Source organism: Halyomorpha halys, unplaced genomic scaffold (genome assembly GCF_000696795.3).
Source record: "Halyomorpha halys isolate HHAL.00 unplaced genomic scaffold, Hhal_1.1 Scaffold476.1, whole genome shotgun sequence".
In the NCBI taxonomy this organism is placed as follows: Eukaryota; Metazoa; Arthropoda; class Insecta; order Hemiptera; family Pentatomidae; genus Halyomorpha; species Halyomorpha halys.
This window is the reverse complement of record NW_027115949.1, coordinates 78,034-98,101: the sequence shown is the minus strand read 5'-3', so window position 1 is coordinate 98,101 and position 20,068 is coordinate 78,034. Positions and strand designations below refer to the sequence as shown.

The window sequence follows — 20,068 nt, the reverse complement described above, 5'->3', positions numbered from 1 at the left end:
CCCTTATTATTATCACCCTGAATGGTCCCTCGTATCGCTGTATCTCCTTACCCCTGTTTGATCCCAACTTTCTATATACAATTGTCCCAATTTTAATCATTCCCTTCCTATCTGTGAGGTTTATATTCTCCCGAGCTACTCTCCTGGTTTTTTCCCTCTCCAATTTTCCCCAGACTTTTTGTTCAGGCCACTTTTATTCCATTATCCGAATTCTATAAATTGCAAACTCACCTTATTTCAACAGTGTAAGAACCTCTTAGTGAGCTTTTGCTAGCAGAAGTAATTCCTAACTACAGCAGTAATTAACATCTTTGAATTAGAGATAACAGTGTGATGGTGGTCTTACCTAGTTTGGTGCGTTTGTTTTCTTACCTAGTGTATCAGTCGTTATTTACTTCCTTTCACCTTAACAGTTTTGTGTCTATGAGAAAACATAGTGTCTATTTCACCTAATATATCAAACAGTGTTATGAAACATTTATTGACAGTTACAAGAGCAATTAATTTGTTACAGTAAAGGAGTAAATCCTTTATTTCTATTTATCATTTATCTGTTTTCACCCTCTACCAAACGCAATACTTAATACCCAAATTAATTATCCGAAGAACCAAGCTTATTCTGGGCATAGTTTAAGGGTGTCCCTAGGGCATAGTTTAAGGGTGTCCCTAGGGCATAGTGTAAGGGTGTCCCTAGGGCATAGTGTAAGGGTGTCCCTAGGGCATAGTGTAAGGGTCTCCCTAGGGCATAGTGTAAGGGTGTCCCTAGGGCATAGTGTAAGGGTGTCCCTAGGACATCCAGGCTGTGGCCTCAACAATGTTCTACAGTGTATAAAAAAACACTTAATTTATTTCAGGCATTTTTTAACTGATATTACTTTCCCCCACTCTTAAATAGGGACATTAGAAGGCCGTAATAAGAGTAACAATTTTAATTCAATAATTTAATATAATAATAATTAAATAATGATATATAAGGATAGATTCCATTACCTCATCATTTTCTCCATAATCTGATCCTTTTTCTAGAATTTTAAAGGATTGGGATTCATTTTTAGCATTCATTCTTAGTTTTTCATTAATAAAATGGTATGCTGACGTTACAGAGGACAAGCATCTACCACGATCCAACATTTTATTCTTCATAGGGCTATTAAACTCTTCCACTAATTCTTTTACCCAATCAATCTTGGGCTTCTAGAATAAAATGAAAAAAAAGAAAGATAATAATTTTACGAAATCTATTTTTCCACAATTTTATTTAATTGACTCGAGAGGAAGATATGTGTTCACACTTTTTTTTTTTTAAAGATATGATCTTATAATAAAACATACACACCTAATTATATTTGAGCATAGGAAACAGGTGTCGCTTCGATATACTCTTATACACTGAAATTATATTTTAAAAGTTCTGAAGATGCCGGGTTTCCTTTTACCTCATATCCTAGGCAAAAGAGGTAATAAAAAATAAAGTTTAATGGCACCGGAAGTGTCAGGAATTTGAGGAATGTTATGAAATTGATCGTGATGCTTTAAATGTTGCCGATCTGCATGAAAGATTGACCGCAGACAGACATTGCGTAAAGGAATCTAAAAAACAAAGCAATCTTGAAAAATGTCTCTGATCCAATTTTTCTTTGTATTCAGGCTTATGCACAGTTGAAACAATAAAGCCATAATTAAACAATAATTTTGTTTGTTAGTTTTGAAAGGACGTTTAACAGCCTGGTCATCAATGCCCATAATTTTGATTTGGTATCGATGCGGTCGATTTTCTGTTGTAGGGCGAAATTACTCAATTTAAGCATGAAACTGTGAATACACAATAATATCAATAGGTGCTCAGTATGTAATTCCGATGAAAAGAATGATACCTTTCACTTCTTGATACCTGTTCCAATATAATGAAATTAGAAAAAAATATTTTGAGCAGTGGAGTTACCCTCTAGAACAATTATTCACTTCATTAAAAGGCTTAAATAAGAGAGCTCTTAACTTTGTATGACGGATGATACTAGAAAGAGCTCAATTGGTTAATATTAGAAGGATTAATGCCATACCACATTTTGTTACCATTGCCTTGTTGTTTTTTTTATCATAAATACTATATTGTTATTTTAAATTATTGACTTGTTAAAATAATTGCTTTTAAGGTATACATCATACTTTTTAAAATAAAGTTTTGTTATCTATGTTTTGAGTTAAAATTCCACACAGACTTCGACAGACAGATGTTTTTCCATTGTCTTGTGTTTTTATTAATTGTTGTATGGAACCATTTCTTGTTCCAATTTAAATAATAAAGCATAGGCTAGTCTTACCCACACTGATTTAATAATAACTAAACAATTTTTTTTTTTGTTACATTGGAGTACAGATGGTAAGTTTTCTAATTATATATTTCAGATGTAAAACTTCAAAAATGTTAAACTGATGAATCCCCTAATGATACCCAATGGGTGAAAATTTGTCTAGATAAATAAAGTTCTTAAGACTACCGAGGCCTTTCTATCAATTTATAATCAAAAATAGTTTCCTTCAAGAGTGATACTTTCATACTAAAGTTTCTCAAACATTTTGAAACCTTTATTGATGAACAAATTTTTAAAACTTCATAAAAAAAACCTTCAGTTTTTGACATGACTTTACTATTTGTGCTGAATTTTCCAAAACATCTTGCTGAGACTTTTGGACAGGTAATTGTTACAAGGACCCAGATCTGAAGAATACTGTGAATTAGGAAGTATTTGGGGTTAGAATACCGGGATTTTGAGGGTTGGTCTGTAATTAAGCTGTCACATCGTCATAATTTTTTTTTTAACTTTTTTTTGTATGATACCTAAGTGGATAAGGCACTTGAGTTCTTGACCCAGAGGTTTGAGGCAGAAAATCCATTTATTGTGTTACATGAGCTGTGGAATGACTCTGTGAATGTTAACATACAGAAAGCTCCCAGCATCTCTATGTGTAAACATGAAAAAGTATATTAAGACATTTTCAGAAGAGTCCTAAGTTTCATTCAGAGTAGAAAAACATATTAAGTGCTAGTTCAACTTTTTCTAACACATTTGTCATCACCCTCTTATAACGTTTACTATTTTTAACTGTTGTTAAATACTCATGACACTTTGTCATCTTCTGGTACTTCATCATCCTTGTAACATATATATTTTTTTTTTACATTTTCTAAAACCATTTGTCATCATCCTCTCACTCGCTTTCCTCTTCTAAATATTTTAAATATTTTCTACTTTCATTTAAATATTTATTATTACTAACATTTCCTCTTAAAAAACACTTTGTCATTTCTTTCTCTGAACATATTTTTAAATTCAGAGTTTGGCTGTTCGCTGCACAGAAGCCACTTGATGGTAAGATTTCAAGCTAATAGGTTTGTTTTATGTTTTATTCTATTTTTTCCCCCTATCTTTACATAATAATTCCCTCCCTTCTTTTCTATTCTTTTTTCAATTTTCCTTACCCACGTTATTAGTTATGTTTACCATATATTATTATTGTTGTTTTCAAATGATTTAATTTAATTTTTTTTTTTATTCATTTCTTTTGTTAAACTTTACTTATTTTTTGCCGCTTTACCTAATATTATGGTTAAATATATCATTTGTTACATATATTTTCTTTCTTTCAATTTTATTTTTCTTTCCATAATTTAAAAATTAAAATTATTAATAAACTAATAAATTCATATTTCTTTACATTATATAACTTCATTTTTACTTTATTTCCTTATGTTATTTTACCTACTTATTCAATTACCTATGTATACATTTTATTTTCCACTTCTCTCATCACTTTATTTTATTAATTCCATTCTGTACAAATTATTTACTTTATGTCATTCTGTTTATATTTTATTTTCTCTATTCATTGGTTGTTATCTTGTTCTGTTGTTTGCCCTGATGAAGGCTAGAAATTCTGGCCAAAATGTTGGCAAGATTAAATAAGCTATTTTAACTTATTTGTGTTTTATTTTGACTGCAACCCCAACCATCTCTTCTCCTCATATACCTTCAATTGGATATAAAATTATAGTTATTTGTTTATTTCAAAATTCTTATTACTATAATTATATAGTTCATTACTAAATCCCACAACTTTACCTCTTGTGAGCCGCAATGCTATGACCTGAATTATATTTTCCAGGTGCAGTTCCCTTAACTCAGTGTTGTGTAGTCTTCTAAATTCTGTTAATTCCTCCTTTTTCGGTCTGAATATTTTACGCAACAACTTATTTTCAAAAACCTTAGGGCGCTGCTCTTCTCTTATATTCATAAAGAACAGTGGGAAAGATAACAGCTTTGTAAATTTTAACTTTTCATTTTTTGGACAGAAGGTGCGAGCTAAGCAATTTCGAAATTGAAAAATAACAAGCATTTTCTGCCTTTAACCTCTCTTTTATTTTCTGATCAATTTCGTTTTTTCTAATTACTGTAGTATCTAAATATTTAAACCTATCTATTGTACCATTTAAAATATATTTCCTCCAACATCTAGATCACCGAAATTGCTCCCATTTCTACTTCTAACCACATATTTTGTTTTACCCTTTATTTAATTTGAGACTTAGTTCCTTACTAGAATTTGTCAGCATAGTTGTATTTAATTTAATAGTTTCCTTGTCCTCGCCTAATAATGCCAAATCATTAGCATACCTAAGCACCAGTATAATTATAGTAATAAGAAATAAATAAACAACTATAATTTTATATCTAGTTGAAAATTAGCACTTAAAAGATTATCTAATAAATTTTGGATGAATATGCTGAAATTATTTTAAAAAGTCATTACTAAATTTAAAATAATTATTTTTAATTTAAAAAATAAATAAAATACATTTTTTATGAAATTATTCAAGTACGATTGAAATTGTTACAATTGATTTAAAAAAGGTCACATTTGCCTTAGAAAAAGTTTCAATTGATGCTACATAAAATAAAAGCACAATAGAAGGTGAATTTAAATACATAAATTCTCTCAATTACAAATAAAACAAAAAATATTTTCACAACTATAATAAATGTTTACCTTGTAAACGGATCCTTAATTTAAGACAGATTCTAAATTTAATAACATATTGAAGTAGTTTATCAATGAATTCAAATCAATTTTTGCATATTTCACTCTATGTCCAATTTACTACACTATGATGATGTAGATGTTTTTAAGTTATAAAACTTAATCCTAAATCAAAGATATGAGAGTTGTTTCAATGCCTCATTTGTTCTCAAATAAATAGCACACAAGTTGGACAGATATTGATTTTGAGATATGATGTATATATTGATTTGAATCGATTGATACATTATGTACCTGTTGTTGGGAAATTTTAGGCTCCTTGAGCAATTCCATTTCGAAATGATCAATGTTTTGTAGCTGAGGTACAGATGAAATTCGATAATCAGGTCCTAAAAGCTCTTTTTCATTCATCAAAATTTCCTCTTGTCTTTTGTTTTCACTTTGATACAATTCTAAAACTGAAACATTGAATTTTCACAAGATAATTGAAAAATAAATAACTGAAATATGTGATAGTTATTTTTTAACTTTCAGAAAATCACTAACTTGTATAATTTAAAATCAGATCTTAAAAATACACAAGGGATTTCTGACTCATAGTTTCTCATTCTATAAAAATACTAAATTAACTATTTTTTGTTTCAATAAGTCTCCAAGGATAGCTAAATATTCTGTATATTAAATTTTTGAGAATAAATAGATGGAATAGAGACAAAAAATTGGACCATGTATTTTGAATATTTAACTTTTTTTTGTTAATGAATTTAAAACAAAATATTTTTGTTTACTCAATATCAGCACTAAATGAAGTCAAAATGACAATTTATTTTCTGCTGTTCTGGCTCTGGGAAATTAAAAATTAATTCACCTCCTTACTATAATTTTTTTATTCAATCACTTTCAAATTGATTGACAACAATTTTGATTTTGATAAAACAGAAGTAATAGACAAAGCAGACAATAATAGAACTAGAAAAATCGTAGAATCAATACAATCACACAAAAAAGATAAAACAAATAGACAACTATAAAACAGATAAGGGAAGAGTAGACACACACTAAATAGACATAAATCGTAAAATAGATTTATGAAATACCCATTAGCAATATTCCAAAGATAAAAAAAATAGAACATAAACAAGCAACTAATATCAAACAAGAGAAGAACATGAATCAGCACATGGTAAACAATACAAAGGGCTAACACACACAGAGCAAAAAAGGGTAATCAATTATCTAAAAAACTTTAGTGATATATATATAGTGTAATATTCATAGAATTTATTTAAAGTAAATAAAAAAAAAATTGATAGTTTTAACTTATTATCATTACCTTAAGTATAGCTTAGGTTCAGATGAAAAGATTAATTATTAAATAGATATGAGAATTTTTATTTTATTATATATATAGACTCTTAATCTCAGGGCGTGTTTTTCTAGGCAATCAGAACTGATACTTTTCTACTAACACTTAATTAAATTAATATTTACTTTTATAATTGTTTTTAATTTTAGATACAGTGAAACTAACTAATTTATATAATCTTCTTTTGATGACTGATGATTTTCTTTGTTTTCTATCTCACAAACAAACACTGGCAATAAACAACCATTCAACAAACAAACAATGACTAAACAAGTATTGGTCCTCTTACTCTCTTCAGGAAACATCCCATCTCTCTGTGATACAAACAAAGAGTCACTTTATCTTCATGAATGATTCTAGATGTCTTATTTTTTTAGATGTCCCACCGAGAGAGACAAAGGATGTCCAGGACCACCTGCATCCAGGAGATGTCCTCTCTCCTGCGCCTAAACAACAAGTGATCCCAAAACTGAGCTTTGTTCCTTCCCCTTCTATAGGTGTTCATTCTCAACATCGATTGTAGCACTACGGTTTGGAGTTTTTGCTAGTGATTTTCTTTATGAATATTATTCTTTAACACTTATTCTTGACTTCTATTTTTTCTTAAATTTACTGTACTACAATTATGATGGGAAGTTAAATAAAGTTTAAAATATTTGAATCTGCTCAACATGGCAGCGATTCAACTGACTTCAAAATAGCGCCGCCATCTTGGAATTAAACGATGTCTTTTGTAACTGCATATTTTCCTAATGAAAATTGGTTAGCTTGCTACTTGGTTCAACAAAAGAAATAAAAATATTTAACGTCGATACATAAACATAAAAACATAACTAAAATCATCTAATACATAAAAAGCAACAATTTATTAAAAAAGAGGATACTACAATAGTGACTGTTGTTAATTATAAATATGTTTTTAGTTATAGTGTTTGTGTAACAATGACAAAATTTCAAACAGAAATTGAACTGAAACTGACCAAAGAAAACAAAATAAGATATTAAAGGTATAAAGATCAATAAAAAAACAAAAATTTGGATACTTTTCAAAACTTTAATATAAGAAAAACTTTGTAACTATATACATATTGTAACGATACTATATATCAGGGACCTCCAGTACGAACACTCCTATCGCTTCCCCCCAAGACAAAGAGCTTCAGTTCGTTTCACCTTGGAGTACCACCTATGTTTTCTCAAGTGCCATTTATTGTGTTCATTTATTCAGTAAAAAGTAAATAATTTTATAATATTATATATAAACATATAAATAGTATTAATTGTAAATATGTACATTTAATAAATAAAGTTTACCAAAAAGAATATACTGAATCACAAAAAAGTTAGTTCTTACAGGCAGTGCCTCTCACCGGCCTTTGTATATCAATACCCCACCGATGATGCTGAAACAGTACATACTTGGGTCAGCAAATAAGGCATTCAGTATATTCTTCCAACTTTTGTTTTGATATTAAGAGTCTTATTTCACACTAGTTCCCTGTTGGTCACCTCCTCTTTCATCCTCTCGTATGACTCGGTGGCTAGCTACCACCGGGCCCACATACCTCCTTCGTATCTACAGGAATAGTACCCGGTAGAACGAAGTTACCTTACCTTCCTGCATGACCCGGTGGCTGACTACCCCTGGGCTTGCATTCCTCTTTTACGCCTACAGGAATAGTACCTTGTAGAACGAGGTTACCATCCTTAGAGAGATCTTACTGCCGGCACCTGTATTTCTCATCCTGTCTTATCACCTCTTAATCAACTACCTTACCTACTTTGAACATGTATTGTCGAGGCCTTCAGGTCAGAATAAGATTACCTAACATAATCAATTGGAGTCAGATCTAACACAACCATCTCTACAGTATATATTGTAATATTTAAAATTTATTAAAATAATTAGTAGTAATTTAATAGTTTTTTTCTTCCATTTTGATCAAGCAAAATACCACTTAAAGATAAGGAATCTCAGTTGAAACTGATGCATAAAAGCACCTCAACTAATCCTTTTTTAGAATATGTAAACATTATTAACCAAGTAAACATGATTTTATAAACACAGAGAGGATTACTTTGAAATATTGAAAAACGTTAGGAACTTCTTTTACAACCCAATACTATATTAAAAAATGTTAAAAGGTCAAAAATGTAACGTTACAAATCAAAAAATAGTTTTTTGTTTTTATTTGTAAAGTTATTTACTTTGGGGATGTGAGGCAATGGCAGCTCCACTGCCAACATCATTTTAAAAATGGTTGTGTGGTAAATTTAACGAAAAAAAAATTTCTCAGTTCTATATAATATAAAATTTCAGGTATTAGAGTATTAATCTCATTAAAATTATGATACTTAAAAATTCATACGTTCAACTTCTTGCTCCTTCACTGTAGAAACCGTAGTTTTACTGACACTAGTCTCTTCTGATTTAGAAAATACGCTGTCTTCAGGTATATAGGAATCAGTACTGCCAGCTTCAGTGTTAACATCTAGACAAAAATCTCATTATGTTGGATTAAAGTTAAATTAATATAAACATCTAATATATTTCTTAATGAAATGTTCAAACTTTTAACTAACATAAGTTTTGGAAATTTTAAAATAAATATCACAAGTAAGAATGATATCGAATTTTAATCTAATTCAACAGTATTTTGAAACTTAATCTGATCATAAGCTCAGTCAGTAAATTTAGTAGGTTAAATATTTCGGGCCTGGTAAAAAAACAACACACATGAACAAAAAAGCTTTGGATAAAGAAACAATTTTAGTTCTGTCAATTTTATTCTGGATGTCCAATTTCTACATTTAATTATATTTCAATTCTATATTTATTTTCTATAATTATATGCAATTTCTACATTTAGTTGTATTTCAATTCTATATTTATTTTCTATATTTATTTTTTAATACGAGGTGTGGCAGACAAGTAAATAGAGCACATGTATCAGTATCTTGCTGTAGCTCAGTGCCAACTCCTTCCGTTAACTACCTGATTTTTGTGACTGCTATTAGTGAAGTTGTGCATCACGCAAAATGGAAAAGCAGAATTTGGAGCAACATTGTGCCATTCAATTCTGTGTTAAGTGTGGAGAATCGGCAAGTGCAATGTTTGAAAAGTTAAAACAGGCCTATGGGAAACATTCTTTATCCAGAGCTCAAGTTTTTCGCTGGCACAAATCATTTTTGGAAGGCAGAGAACACTTTGAAGAATAACACTGTTGAGAGAGGCCTTCAACTTCGAAAACATTGAACCTGTGAACACTCTTGTGAGATCAGACCGTCGTTTGACATTAAATCGTAAATTCAAACACATTTAGCGTTCATTGAATTTTGACTGAACATTTGCATATGCAAAAGGTCTGTGCCAAAAAAACCTCACAATTCAGAATGACATTTGAAAAAACAAGTTTCTTGTTCTGATTGACAAAATCGCTATGAGCAAGACTTCTTTAGCCATGTGATCACAGGTGATGAATCATGGATTTTTGAATACGATCCTGAGACCATGAGGGAAAAAAAAATATCAGACTTAGCTGATATTATATAATTTCAATAATATATTCTATAGTAGTAATTAAATTATTTTATAGTACATATTTATAAGCTTACCATTAGGTGGAAAGTGAACTTTGATTACATCTGTTGGGATCATTGAAACTGAAAAAAAAAGAAAAAAAAAAAGAAAGATAAACATAGTAATGTCTAGGGATAGGATTTTTATGTGCTAAAAAATCCGAAATATGTACTTAAATATGTGTTAATTAATTGTCAAATATTTAAAAAAATATGTAAATAATATGTATTTATAAATTATGTATTATTCAACAATATAAATTACTAATTAATTAGTAATTTTATAACTTAAAAAAAGTTACATAAATATGTATTTATTATATATTATATGAATAATATTTTAAAGAAATTATGTTAAAATGTGTACAAAAAAATGTACTTAGAGAAAACATAGCTGTTCAATAACAAGACATTAATTAGTAATATGTAATTAAAAATATGTAAAAAAATAACAAATATTTCAGAAAATGTGTGATTTACAACAAAATATGTAAAAAAGGTCAAATATTTAAAAATATGTGAAATAAAAATGGCTTCTTTTGGCTAGAAATGTCTTGAAACATCTTTAGTTAGTAAGGAATCGAAGATATTATGGTCAGGTAAAAATATGTGAAAACATAAAAATCCTATCTCTAGTAATGTCTAATGTCTGATGATATAATGGCCTATTTTAGTTTATAATATTAAAAAAATTCAAATCCAACTCCAGAAACGAAATTTTATCTTTTTATAAATGTTATTAGTTATCAACAGATAACTCAGCAACATATCATGGTTTAGTGGCCAAAAAGGCATTAATCAACTTTTCTCATTTTTTGTATTCCGGCACAGCCATCATTCAGTTAGGTTGTTTTCCTTATAGTTATAGAAAATTCAAATCCTACAAACAATGCAAGATTCTCTAGCGGTAATGATATATTGAAATTAATCTTCATTTTTTGGTTACTGTCCGTTTCAAAAACATTTAAAAAAAAGTTGATGAATATCTCTTGAAAGTCTTAATATAAAACTATCTACTTAGTGATCACCACGAGATGAAATGACTGACTGAACCCTATTTTAGTCTTGATTTGTTAGTTGGTCGTGATTTTGAGGCTAGCTGTCAAATTGCTTTAAAATAGCTCTTTTTAGGGTTTGAACAGAATAATTCTGCAATTCCATTTAAAACTTTATCCTAAAAACTGAAAGTTTTCTCTTGGAAATAAAGAGCCATAGGAACAGATGATAGTTGGAAGGTCTTAAACCTTTTAATGGCGACCTATAGAAACCATATTCAATAATATGGATTGTTGTAACGTAGGCTTTCTCCAATATATCCACCTTTCATCAAAAGTAACTACTGAGGGAAAATTAAGTTTTCTGCTATCAAAACAAACTGTTTGGTGCAATAATGAAAAGTTAAAAATGTTTTGTCTGTTCAAGTAATTTGTTATAGAAATTTGAAACTGCTAAAATCAGTTTTGCGACGATAAAGAGTTCTAAATGAAAATCCTACAATGATGAGGAAGCTTTGAGGGATTCTTTTAAAGCAGATAAAAAAAATAATAATAATAATCAGGAATAGTAAAAGACTTTGGAGCTTCCATAAACTGCATAGCTTATTCAACTTTTGAAAAACCCAAATTACCATCATTTCATGAAAAGGATTGACTGGTATTCAGCAGTAAAGAGTTAGCTCCATTTTGGCTCTTATTTTGAGAAACTGCATCTTAAAATATATTTAGTCCACATAGACCAGTATTGTATAGAACAATACAAAATTTAACCTAGTTTATAAAAGTAGAGAACAATGTCTGTCAACAAATCCTTCATGGCCAAAATAACATTAATTCTGTCACGGACAAGAACTGAAAAAAAGGCAGAAAACTACTAAAATTAGGGTCCTTTTTTTTATTTTTTACCCATAATGACAATGAATGAGCGATTTTTGACAAATATTGTTCTATACATTTATAAATTAGATTAAATTGTCTAGTATTTGAAACCCACATAAGTCCTAGATATACCATTACTTGGATGTTAACAAATGTAAAAAAAAAAATAATCGAAGTCGATACTTCTTCATTGCTGCAAAACACTCCATTCTTTTGAAGAAATGATGGTAATTTGAGTTTTCAAAAGTTTTTGTGAAATTTCTACTTGAGTATATGTCAATCTTATGGTCTACTTATGGGACACCGCCTTAAGGGATTTACTTTTCTCAAGTTATGCAGCCTACCATTTGTGTTAGATTAGGAAGCTCCAAGGTCTCATACTAATTCTCAATTACTTTTTTGGGGGGTCTGCCTCAACAAATTCCTTTAGTATAGATCAGGTATCAATCTTAGACTATAATAGATTTAAAAGAAACAATAAAATAGAAAACTATTTCTAAGATCTTCTAAGAACTCACCTCATTAATATCAGAATGAATACAGAAAGTTTTACTTACGCATTCTTTTAGTCATTACAGCAGCAGATACTGCAAAAGATGAAAATAAGTTATAGCATGTTTCCTCATGGTATAAATCCATCTAAATTATTAAAAATATAAAAAGGACTACTGGGTTATGTATAAAATTATTCTCATTCTGACAACTCAATGAAGGAGAAACTATGACCAGTGGTGGTAATTGTAAAACAGAACACTCTCCTGACAGACTACTACTTGAGCAGTGAACCTCCTGAACTGAGCCAGAAGGTGGAAAGGGGACTGGTTGCACTTTTGAAGGGGTACTGGCTGTAATTTTCATCTCATGTTCATATTTCAGTAAAGCAGAAGATTCAACCTGCCTGATGTATGCTGCAATGTTTCACAAGAGCTAATTTAACATTAAAAAAAAGTAAATTTCATTTTAAATTTTGATATAAGTTACTTATTTTAACAGTGTCAATAAACCCTAAAGCCTTCTATTTGTTAGTAACACACCTGCTTTTAAAACTGATTCAACCACAATTATGGAACTAAAAAAATTAAAGGTTTCTCTACTTGTGAGAGATATTTTACCTTTTATTTTTCAGTTACTAAGATTATTTATGTGAAGCCCTATAGCAAATATCTAGAATCTATTACAGAAACTTGAATGGATAAAATTATTATTAGACCATCATATACAAATGTGTTCATATCTTTAGTGCTTCAATACATGTAAGGGTAAGTGCTTTTTTCCCAACTGGTAATCTCATGTCAATGAAACTTTGAAAGATTAAAGTAAATCATGTGATAAAAAAAAAAAAAAAATAGAACACTAAAAGAAGATAAGAACAAGTAGACAAAAATCAAAAAAGGGTGTAACAACCAATTAGTAAGGTGTAAAAACCATGAAAAAAACAGTAACCTCACCCGGAGGATGAGAGGAGTTTGTAGTGACACTGCAACTAGCTGCAGTTCACCAAATAAATTAAAACTATTTAAGAGCTGCAAGAACCACTATGGAAAACTTGGCGCGACCTAGCAGCCACAATGTGAAACACAATCAACATACATTTGTTCTATGTCAATGTATACTTATTTCTTGTAAATAATTTATTCCTACATCTTTAATAACCATGTACTATATTGTTCTATTCATAAATTTATTGTAAGAATTCATTAAGACTCAAATGGAGTGTTCTGATCCACTAAAAAGCAAATTTCTTACTTGCAGTGTCTCTTGAAAGCCTTTTCATATCCAGAGAAATCATTAGCCTAAACTTGAAATAGAAATTTAATCCAAAATAGATTCATCTCCTCAGGAGGAGTGAGTAAAAACACAAGCTTGGAATAAATGAACAAGTTGAAATTCTTAGACAAACATTTACTTACTCAAAATAAAAATAAGATATCAATGATAAGTACTAGATTGAAAGGCTATTGTTTTCTTATGCTTATTGAGGGTGTTATCACAAGTTATTACTAGGAGCAATCCCTGGTTTATCTATGGATAAAAACTGAATTCAGTAAAACCTTCCTTAGTTACCTTTAAAATTATTATCAATAAATTCCCTTTTAACTTTCTTTTATATCTTGCATGAGAACCAATACTAGTCTGCGGCATAATAAGTGGACTCATTGTCATAGTTTCTCCAACGCTGGGCTTCACCTTCAAGGAAATAACTGTAACTGTCTTGAGAACTTACCATCTTCTTCCAATGCTGTGCTAAGAGTGCCCTTGTCTGCTCTTCAGGACCTTTGTCTCCCCTTCCTCATTTCCAGTCTTCTTGACTCACTCTCATATATCAAGTAATCTACTAAAAAGTAGTGCTTCAGAATATTCTACAACTCTTTGAGTTAAGAGGCATAAGAGAGATAAGATCTACCTTCTCTAGGTCGCTCCTTTTTCCTTTATCTTTCCGAGCATAATTAATGGCAAATACTCCTCAGCTGTCTCTGTTCTTTTGCAAGGATCTATAATAAATACCTATAGAACTTACTACTCTCTCGACTGTAAGTTTATACTTTATAGAGTAATAACCATTCTGTAAGTGAATAACTTGCAGAGTGGAGTTTCCATCCTGCAAGATTTTAAGGCTCATACCCATATAATTCGCCAGTCATACATCGTTAGTAGTTGATCCTGCACTGCATTCGATATTCCTGCTAACTTAACCTAATTGATGACACATTGCCAGAGGCCTTCTGATGTTAATGCACATCACCTCTAAAATTAACAATTAACAACATACCTCGACTAGTTAAAATCAACATCTTATTGTTATGGATGATAAAGAAAAAATTAGTGGCCGCAGTGCATGCATGGAAGGTAACAGGCAGAAAGAGAGTAAAGTCATATGTTTTATTTAAGGAATTAATTAATGTATGTACGAGAGGCGGACAAAGATATTGAATTTGATTGAATGAAGCAGATGCATAAACTGTTTGAAGTTGGAAGAGCCCTCTCTCTGCATCAAGGCCAATGGAGTCAACGTATGTACTCGCCATTACTCATTTGTGTTGCACTTAAATTATTTTGTTTCTTTTAAATTTAATTTTAGGTTATTCTCACCACGTATGCCGATGACACATGCCTATTGTCAGTGAATAATGATCCTTCCATTGTATCCCAATCCCTCCAATCCCATATCACCACCCTCGAAGAATGGTGCCAAAACTGGAGGATTAAAATAAATTCCAATAAATCCCACCAAATCACATTAACCTTTGTTGTAAACCTTCGTCTTGCCCTACAGTATCTTTTAATAATACCCCACTTATTCCTGTTGAACAGATCCATTACTTAGGACTAAATCTCGAAAAACGACTGACATGGAATCCTCATACAAGACTGAAAAGACAGGAAACTATTCAAGACAGGATTCCGACTATTACAACATTTACTAGACAAACGGTCCAAACTTCCAATCCATTACAAAAGACTGATCTACATGACTATTATAAGGCCTATTTGGACATACGGAGTTGAGCTATGGGGCTCCACTAAACCATCTAATTCCTCTCGAATCCAATCCTTACAGTCCAAAATCCTTCGTAAAATCCTTAATGCTCCTTACTTTGTCACAAATCAAATCATCCATCAGGACCTCAATGTCCCCTATGTTGCCGATCTGGCCAGAACCAGATACCAATCCTTCCATAATAAACTTCCTAACCACCCAAACCAACTCGTTTCTAACCTGGCTTCTCCCTCACTACCTAATAATCCTCCTAGGCATCTGAAAAGAAGATGGCCTCGAGATCTCCTTTAGAAATGTTTTTGAAGTTCTATGAATGGGTAGATTCTCCACATGTTTCTCCACACTCCATCATGTTATAATATCACTTACAGCAAATTTACTTGATGTGTATATATGTATACAGTTGTAAATATCAATAAATAAATTATTAAAAAAAAAAATTTAGGTTAGTCTATAAATTAGTATTAAGTATTGTTATATGCCAGGTTTATTAAAATAAATAAAAGAAAATTTAACAGTTTTTATTTATTCTCAGATCTGAAATATAGCTTTGATGATTACAAGGTTTAAATGAATAAATTAAATATTAAATAGATATGAGAATTTTATTCTAAATTATATATAATATTATTGTCTCTTATCTCAGGGCAGATTTTCCAGACAATCAGAACTCAATGACACTGAACTAAATTAACAGCTACTTTTACAAATATAATTAAATCCTAGGTAGAGCTAACTAACCAATTATACATGCTTCTTTGATGACTGGTGGTTCTTGAAGTCTTCTTTCTCAAAAACTACCTCTGACAGTAATTAAAGACAAAGGATTGGTCCTATTCTAGCTTCCAGGACACGTTCAATCTACTGGTGATTCAAACAAAGAGTACTTTCTTCCTTCAATTATACAATCTTGGATGACTGGTGATTCTTGATGAATTCTTTCTAAATATCACTGACAGTAGACAAAGGTGGTCAGCACCACCAACTTCTAGGAAACATCCTCCTATCGTGCCTAAACAAAAGTGTTCAGTTTCCTTTGTTCATTGTTCGATATTAGATGCGAACATCAATTGTAGCACAACTGCTCTAATTCTCTTACAATGATTCATGATGTAAATACTTCATTGATAATTGTTATTGTCTTCTATTTTTTCTTGGATTAAATTGTACTATAATCATGCTAGAGAAACAACTAAAGTTCAAAACATTTCAATCTACGTAATCAACATAGCAGTGATTCAAACAGACTTTGGAAGGATGCGTGCCGCCATTTTAAATGATGTATTTTTACTCCATATTTGACTGATCAAAATTGGTCAACTTTTTGGTTTAATAAAACAAATAAACAATATTGAAATGTTGACACATAAAATAAAATATATTGAAAACTATTTATATGTAAAAAATAACTATTCATAAATAAAGATAATATTACGCATATATTAGAATAGCTTAGGTTTAATTAGATTAGGGAAGTATAGGGTCAAAGTTGATTATTAGCATTGTGTTTAGTTAGTAATTAGATATTAGTTATAATATCTATAAGTATAAGTTAACATTATATTGAAATAAACATTTGTTTTGTTGTGCTTATGGAGTGTTTGTTGTCTATATGAGATTTTGTTAATCTACTAATCCTTCCCTACTTTCTATTTCATCTAACAGAGAATATTACATTACAAAATATCATTTAATGGATAATTAATTAGTTACCTTTACGATTATGACGCTTGAAAGGAACTTGAAAAGAATCTTTTCTGGCAGATTCTAAAAACAATAACTTCATTATATTGAATATTTGAACAAGGTAAATAAAATATATATGAAAAAATAATTTCTTTCTGGAAAAGAAAAAGAACTGAGGTCATATTCTCTCTTAATTTTGTTTGAAAAATAGATGAAAAATAATTTAACTGTTTCATTAATACTTAAATACAACAAAAAAAAAAAATCACTGGATAAGGGTAAAATGTTAGAGCCAAAAAGGTAGCCCATCCATATATGCAAAGCACCTAAAATTAAATGCTATTTTGTTAATTTTATTTGTTTTGCCAATGCCTTTGGAAATGGTTACTTACTTGAGCTCTCCAGCCTTTTTAGTGGCTTTGTCACGTTTTATTTTACGCCGTGGAATGGTGAGGGACCTGCATTGATTGTGGGACTAATTTGTTGGTGCCTCTAATGCTTTTAATCACATATGCCGAGAACTTTTAAAGGGTGACCCTGAAGGCTTGTCGTGTTTTGGTGAAGAGCACAGAATAGTTTTTCATTTCAATAGCCCTTTTCACCCTTCCAGTGGTGGATTATGGGAGGCAGCTGTAAAATGTGTTTAAAGACACTTAACCATCACTCAGCAAAATCATATTCCTACCTTGGAAGAATTTAATACTTAATTAATTAGAATTGAATCTTTGTTAAATTTTCGCCCTTTAACTCCACTTTCAAATGATCCTTCTGATCTGGAGGTTATAACTCCATCATAATTTTTAATTGGTCGCTCTTTGTGCATTCCTCCTGATGAGGCACAACTTTATGACACCCTGTAACTTAAATGCCGTTGGTTGTTTAATCGGATCTAAACTCATGATATTCGTGTGGGTGATATGGTTCTAGTTAAAGAGTTAAATCATCCTCCATTACAGTGGCCCCTTGGGCATATTGCTAAGGTCTGTCCAAGTGCCAATGGCATTGTTCGCAAAGTAAAGGTCAGGACTGCTTGTGGGGTTTATACTCGTCCCGTCTTGCAAGTTTTTCCTTTGTCCTTTTCTAATTCTGATTTTGTCACAGCACGAGACAAAACAAACCTGCTTCTTCAGTTAGTGTTTAAATTGGTTCTAGATTATTTTTTTTTTTTTGCCATTGTTCTCACTAATTCCTTTGTTTGCTGACAAGAAAAATTATTTTTCTATTTTGCTTTATTCAAGCTCGGATGCTTCTATGAGAGGGCTATGTTTGATTTTTAAATCAAATTTTACATTGCTAGCACCATTTTCACTCCCCCCCCCCTTTCTTTTGCTTATCTAAGGTTCAACTTTGACCACTGGGCTTCTAAGAACACTCTCTTGTTTCTGGATGCTCACCCTGAAAACACATTCTCTCTCATGCCACCTCACGTTGCAACTGCTTTCAGCATCATCTTTCCTTCTAATTTCCTTCCTAATTCCTTCCAAAATCAATCTTCAACCCCGCTGTGCAGCTTCAGGTATAATGGCCATACAGGTAACAGTTCAATATGTTTCAATTCTAGTGCTCCCAATTTCATGAACCAGTGTATGTTAGCACTTACATCATCTAAATTATACAGTCTGCTCAATCTCAACCAATAGATATACATGAGGGTGGTCTGAAAAGTTTCCAACAGCAACGTGAAGATGCCAACACTCGTAAATAAAAGCAAGTGAATTTCGGTGTTCATCTGTTGACAGTTACCCACCAAACTTTCAGTCATTCTGGACGCACTGTGTTGTAACAGTGTTTTGAGTGAGTTGATGTGAGTATTTTTGTGAAAATGGAAAAAATTGAGTGTCAATCTGTCATTAAATATTCATTATTGAAAGGCAATACACCTATGCAAATCAAAGATGAGTTGGATTCTGTGTATACAGAATCTGCACCATCATTTACCATAGCAAAATTTTGGGCACCTGAATTTAAACGTGGCCATAAGAGCTTGGGAGACAATGAACACTCGGGACGTACAAAAAGTGCAACTACCGACAAAAACATTGCCAAAGTTCACCAAATGAAGCTAAATGACAGCTGAATTAAAGTGAGAGAGATTGCAGAAGTTATGGACATATTTGTTCATATAGTGTTTGTTATATATTAAATCAAAATTTAGATATAAGAAAACTGTCTGCACGTTCGGTGCCACGTTCGCTCACATTAGATCAAAAATCTGTTCGACTGAACATTTCCAACACTTTGTTGGCGCAGTTTAGGTGCAATAAATCCGAGAGTATTAATTACTGTAGATGAAACTTGGATACACCATTATACACCCGAAACAAAAATACAGTCCAACAGAGGACTGCAAGGGGGGAACCAGCTCCAAAAAAAGCAGAAACTGTTTTCTCGGCTGGGAAAGTGATGGCGACTGTTTTTTGGGATAGTCATGGAGTTATTTTAATCAACTATTTTCAAAAAAGAAAAACCATTACAGAAGCATACTATGTATCATTACTTGCCAAGTTGAAAGCAGAACATACGGAAAAACGGCCACATTTGCAGAAAAAGAAAATCCTGTTTCACCAAGACATTGCACCGTCTTACACCTCAGCGGTTGCCATGGCAAAAATCCACGAATTATGGTTTGAACTGCTTGACCATCCGCCTAACTCACCAGATCAACCCCCAAGCGACTTCTTTTTATTCCCTCATCTAAAAATTGCGATTGGACAGATTCGTCAAATGAAGAGGCAATCACCTTCGTGAACAATTATTTTGCAGAGAAAAATGCTGAGTACTTTTTGGGACGGGATGGATATAATTTTATATATAACTTATAAGCGGTCTGATAAGTTTTCAACCTAACAAAAATACAAAACATTATTTCTGAAAATTTATGTGCATATATAGATATAAGTTACAGCCTCAGTCAGCTGTTACTTCGATGTCTGAGGACATTCGAGCTGACTGAGGAGATCAGCTGATCGCATGTAAATAAAGAGATGTACCGAACCCAATAAAGATAGTATGTTACAGCAGTTCACA

General features: G+C 31.3%; 1 protein-coding gene across 2 annotated transcripts in view; it reads right to left on the bottom strand.

The window, feature by feature from the left end:
• Positions 1-20,068, bottom strand: part of LOC106683297 (myosin-2 heavy chain) — an 82,691-nt gene that overhangs the window by 23,421 nt on the left and 39,202 nt on the right. The window contains exons 17-22 of one of the 2 annotated variants that reach the window (XM_067052911.1): positions 17,069-17,122; positions 12,414-12,443; positions 10,019-10,066; positions 8,773-8,895; positions 5,332-5,495; positions 991-1,194 (exon numbers count right to left, since the gene is read on the bottom strand). In XM_067052911.1, the coding sequence (XP_066909012.1) occupies positions 991-1,194; positions 5,332-5,495; positions 8,773-8,895; positions 10,019-10,066; positions 12,414-12,443; positions 17,069-17,122 (623 nt within the window). The remainder of the gene's footprint in view (positions 1-990; positions 1,195-5,331; positions 5,496-8,772; positions 8,896-10,018; positions 10,067-12,413; positions 12,444-17,068; positions 17,123-20,068) is intronic. The other variant, XM_067052912.1, reaches the window with a different exon arrangement.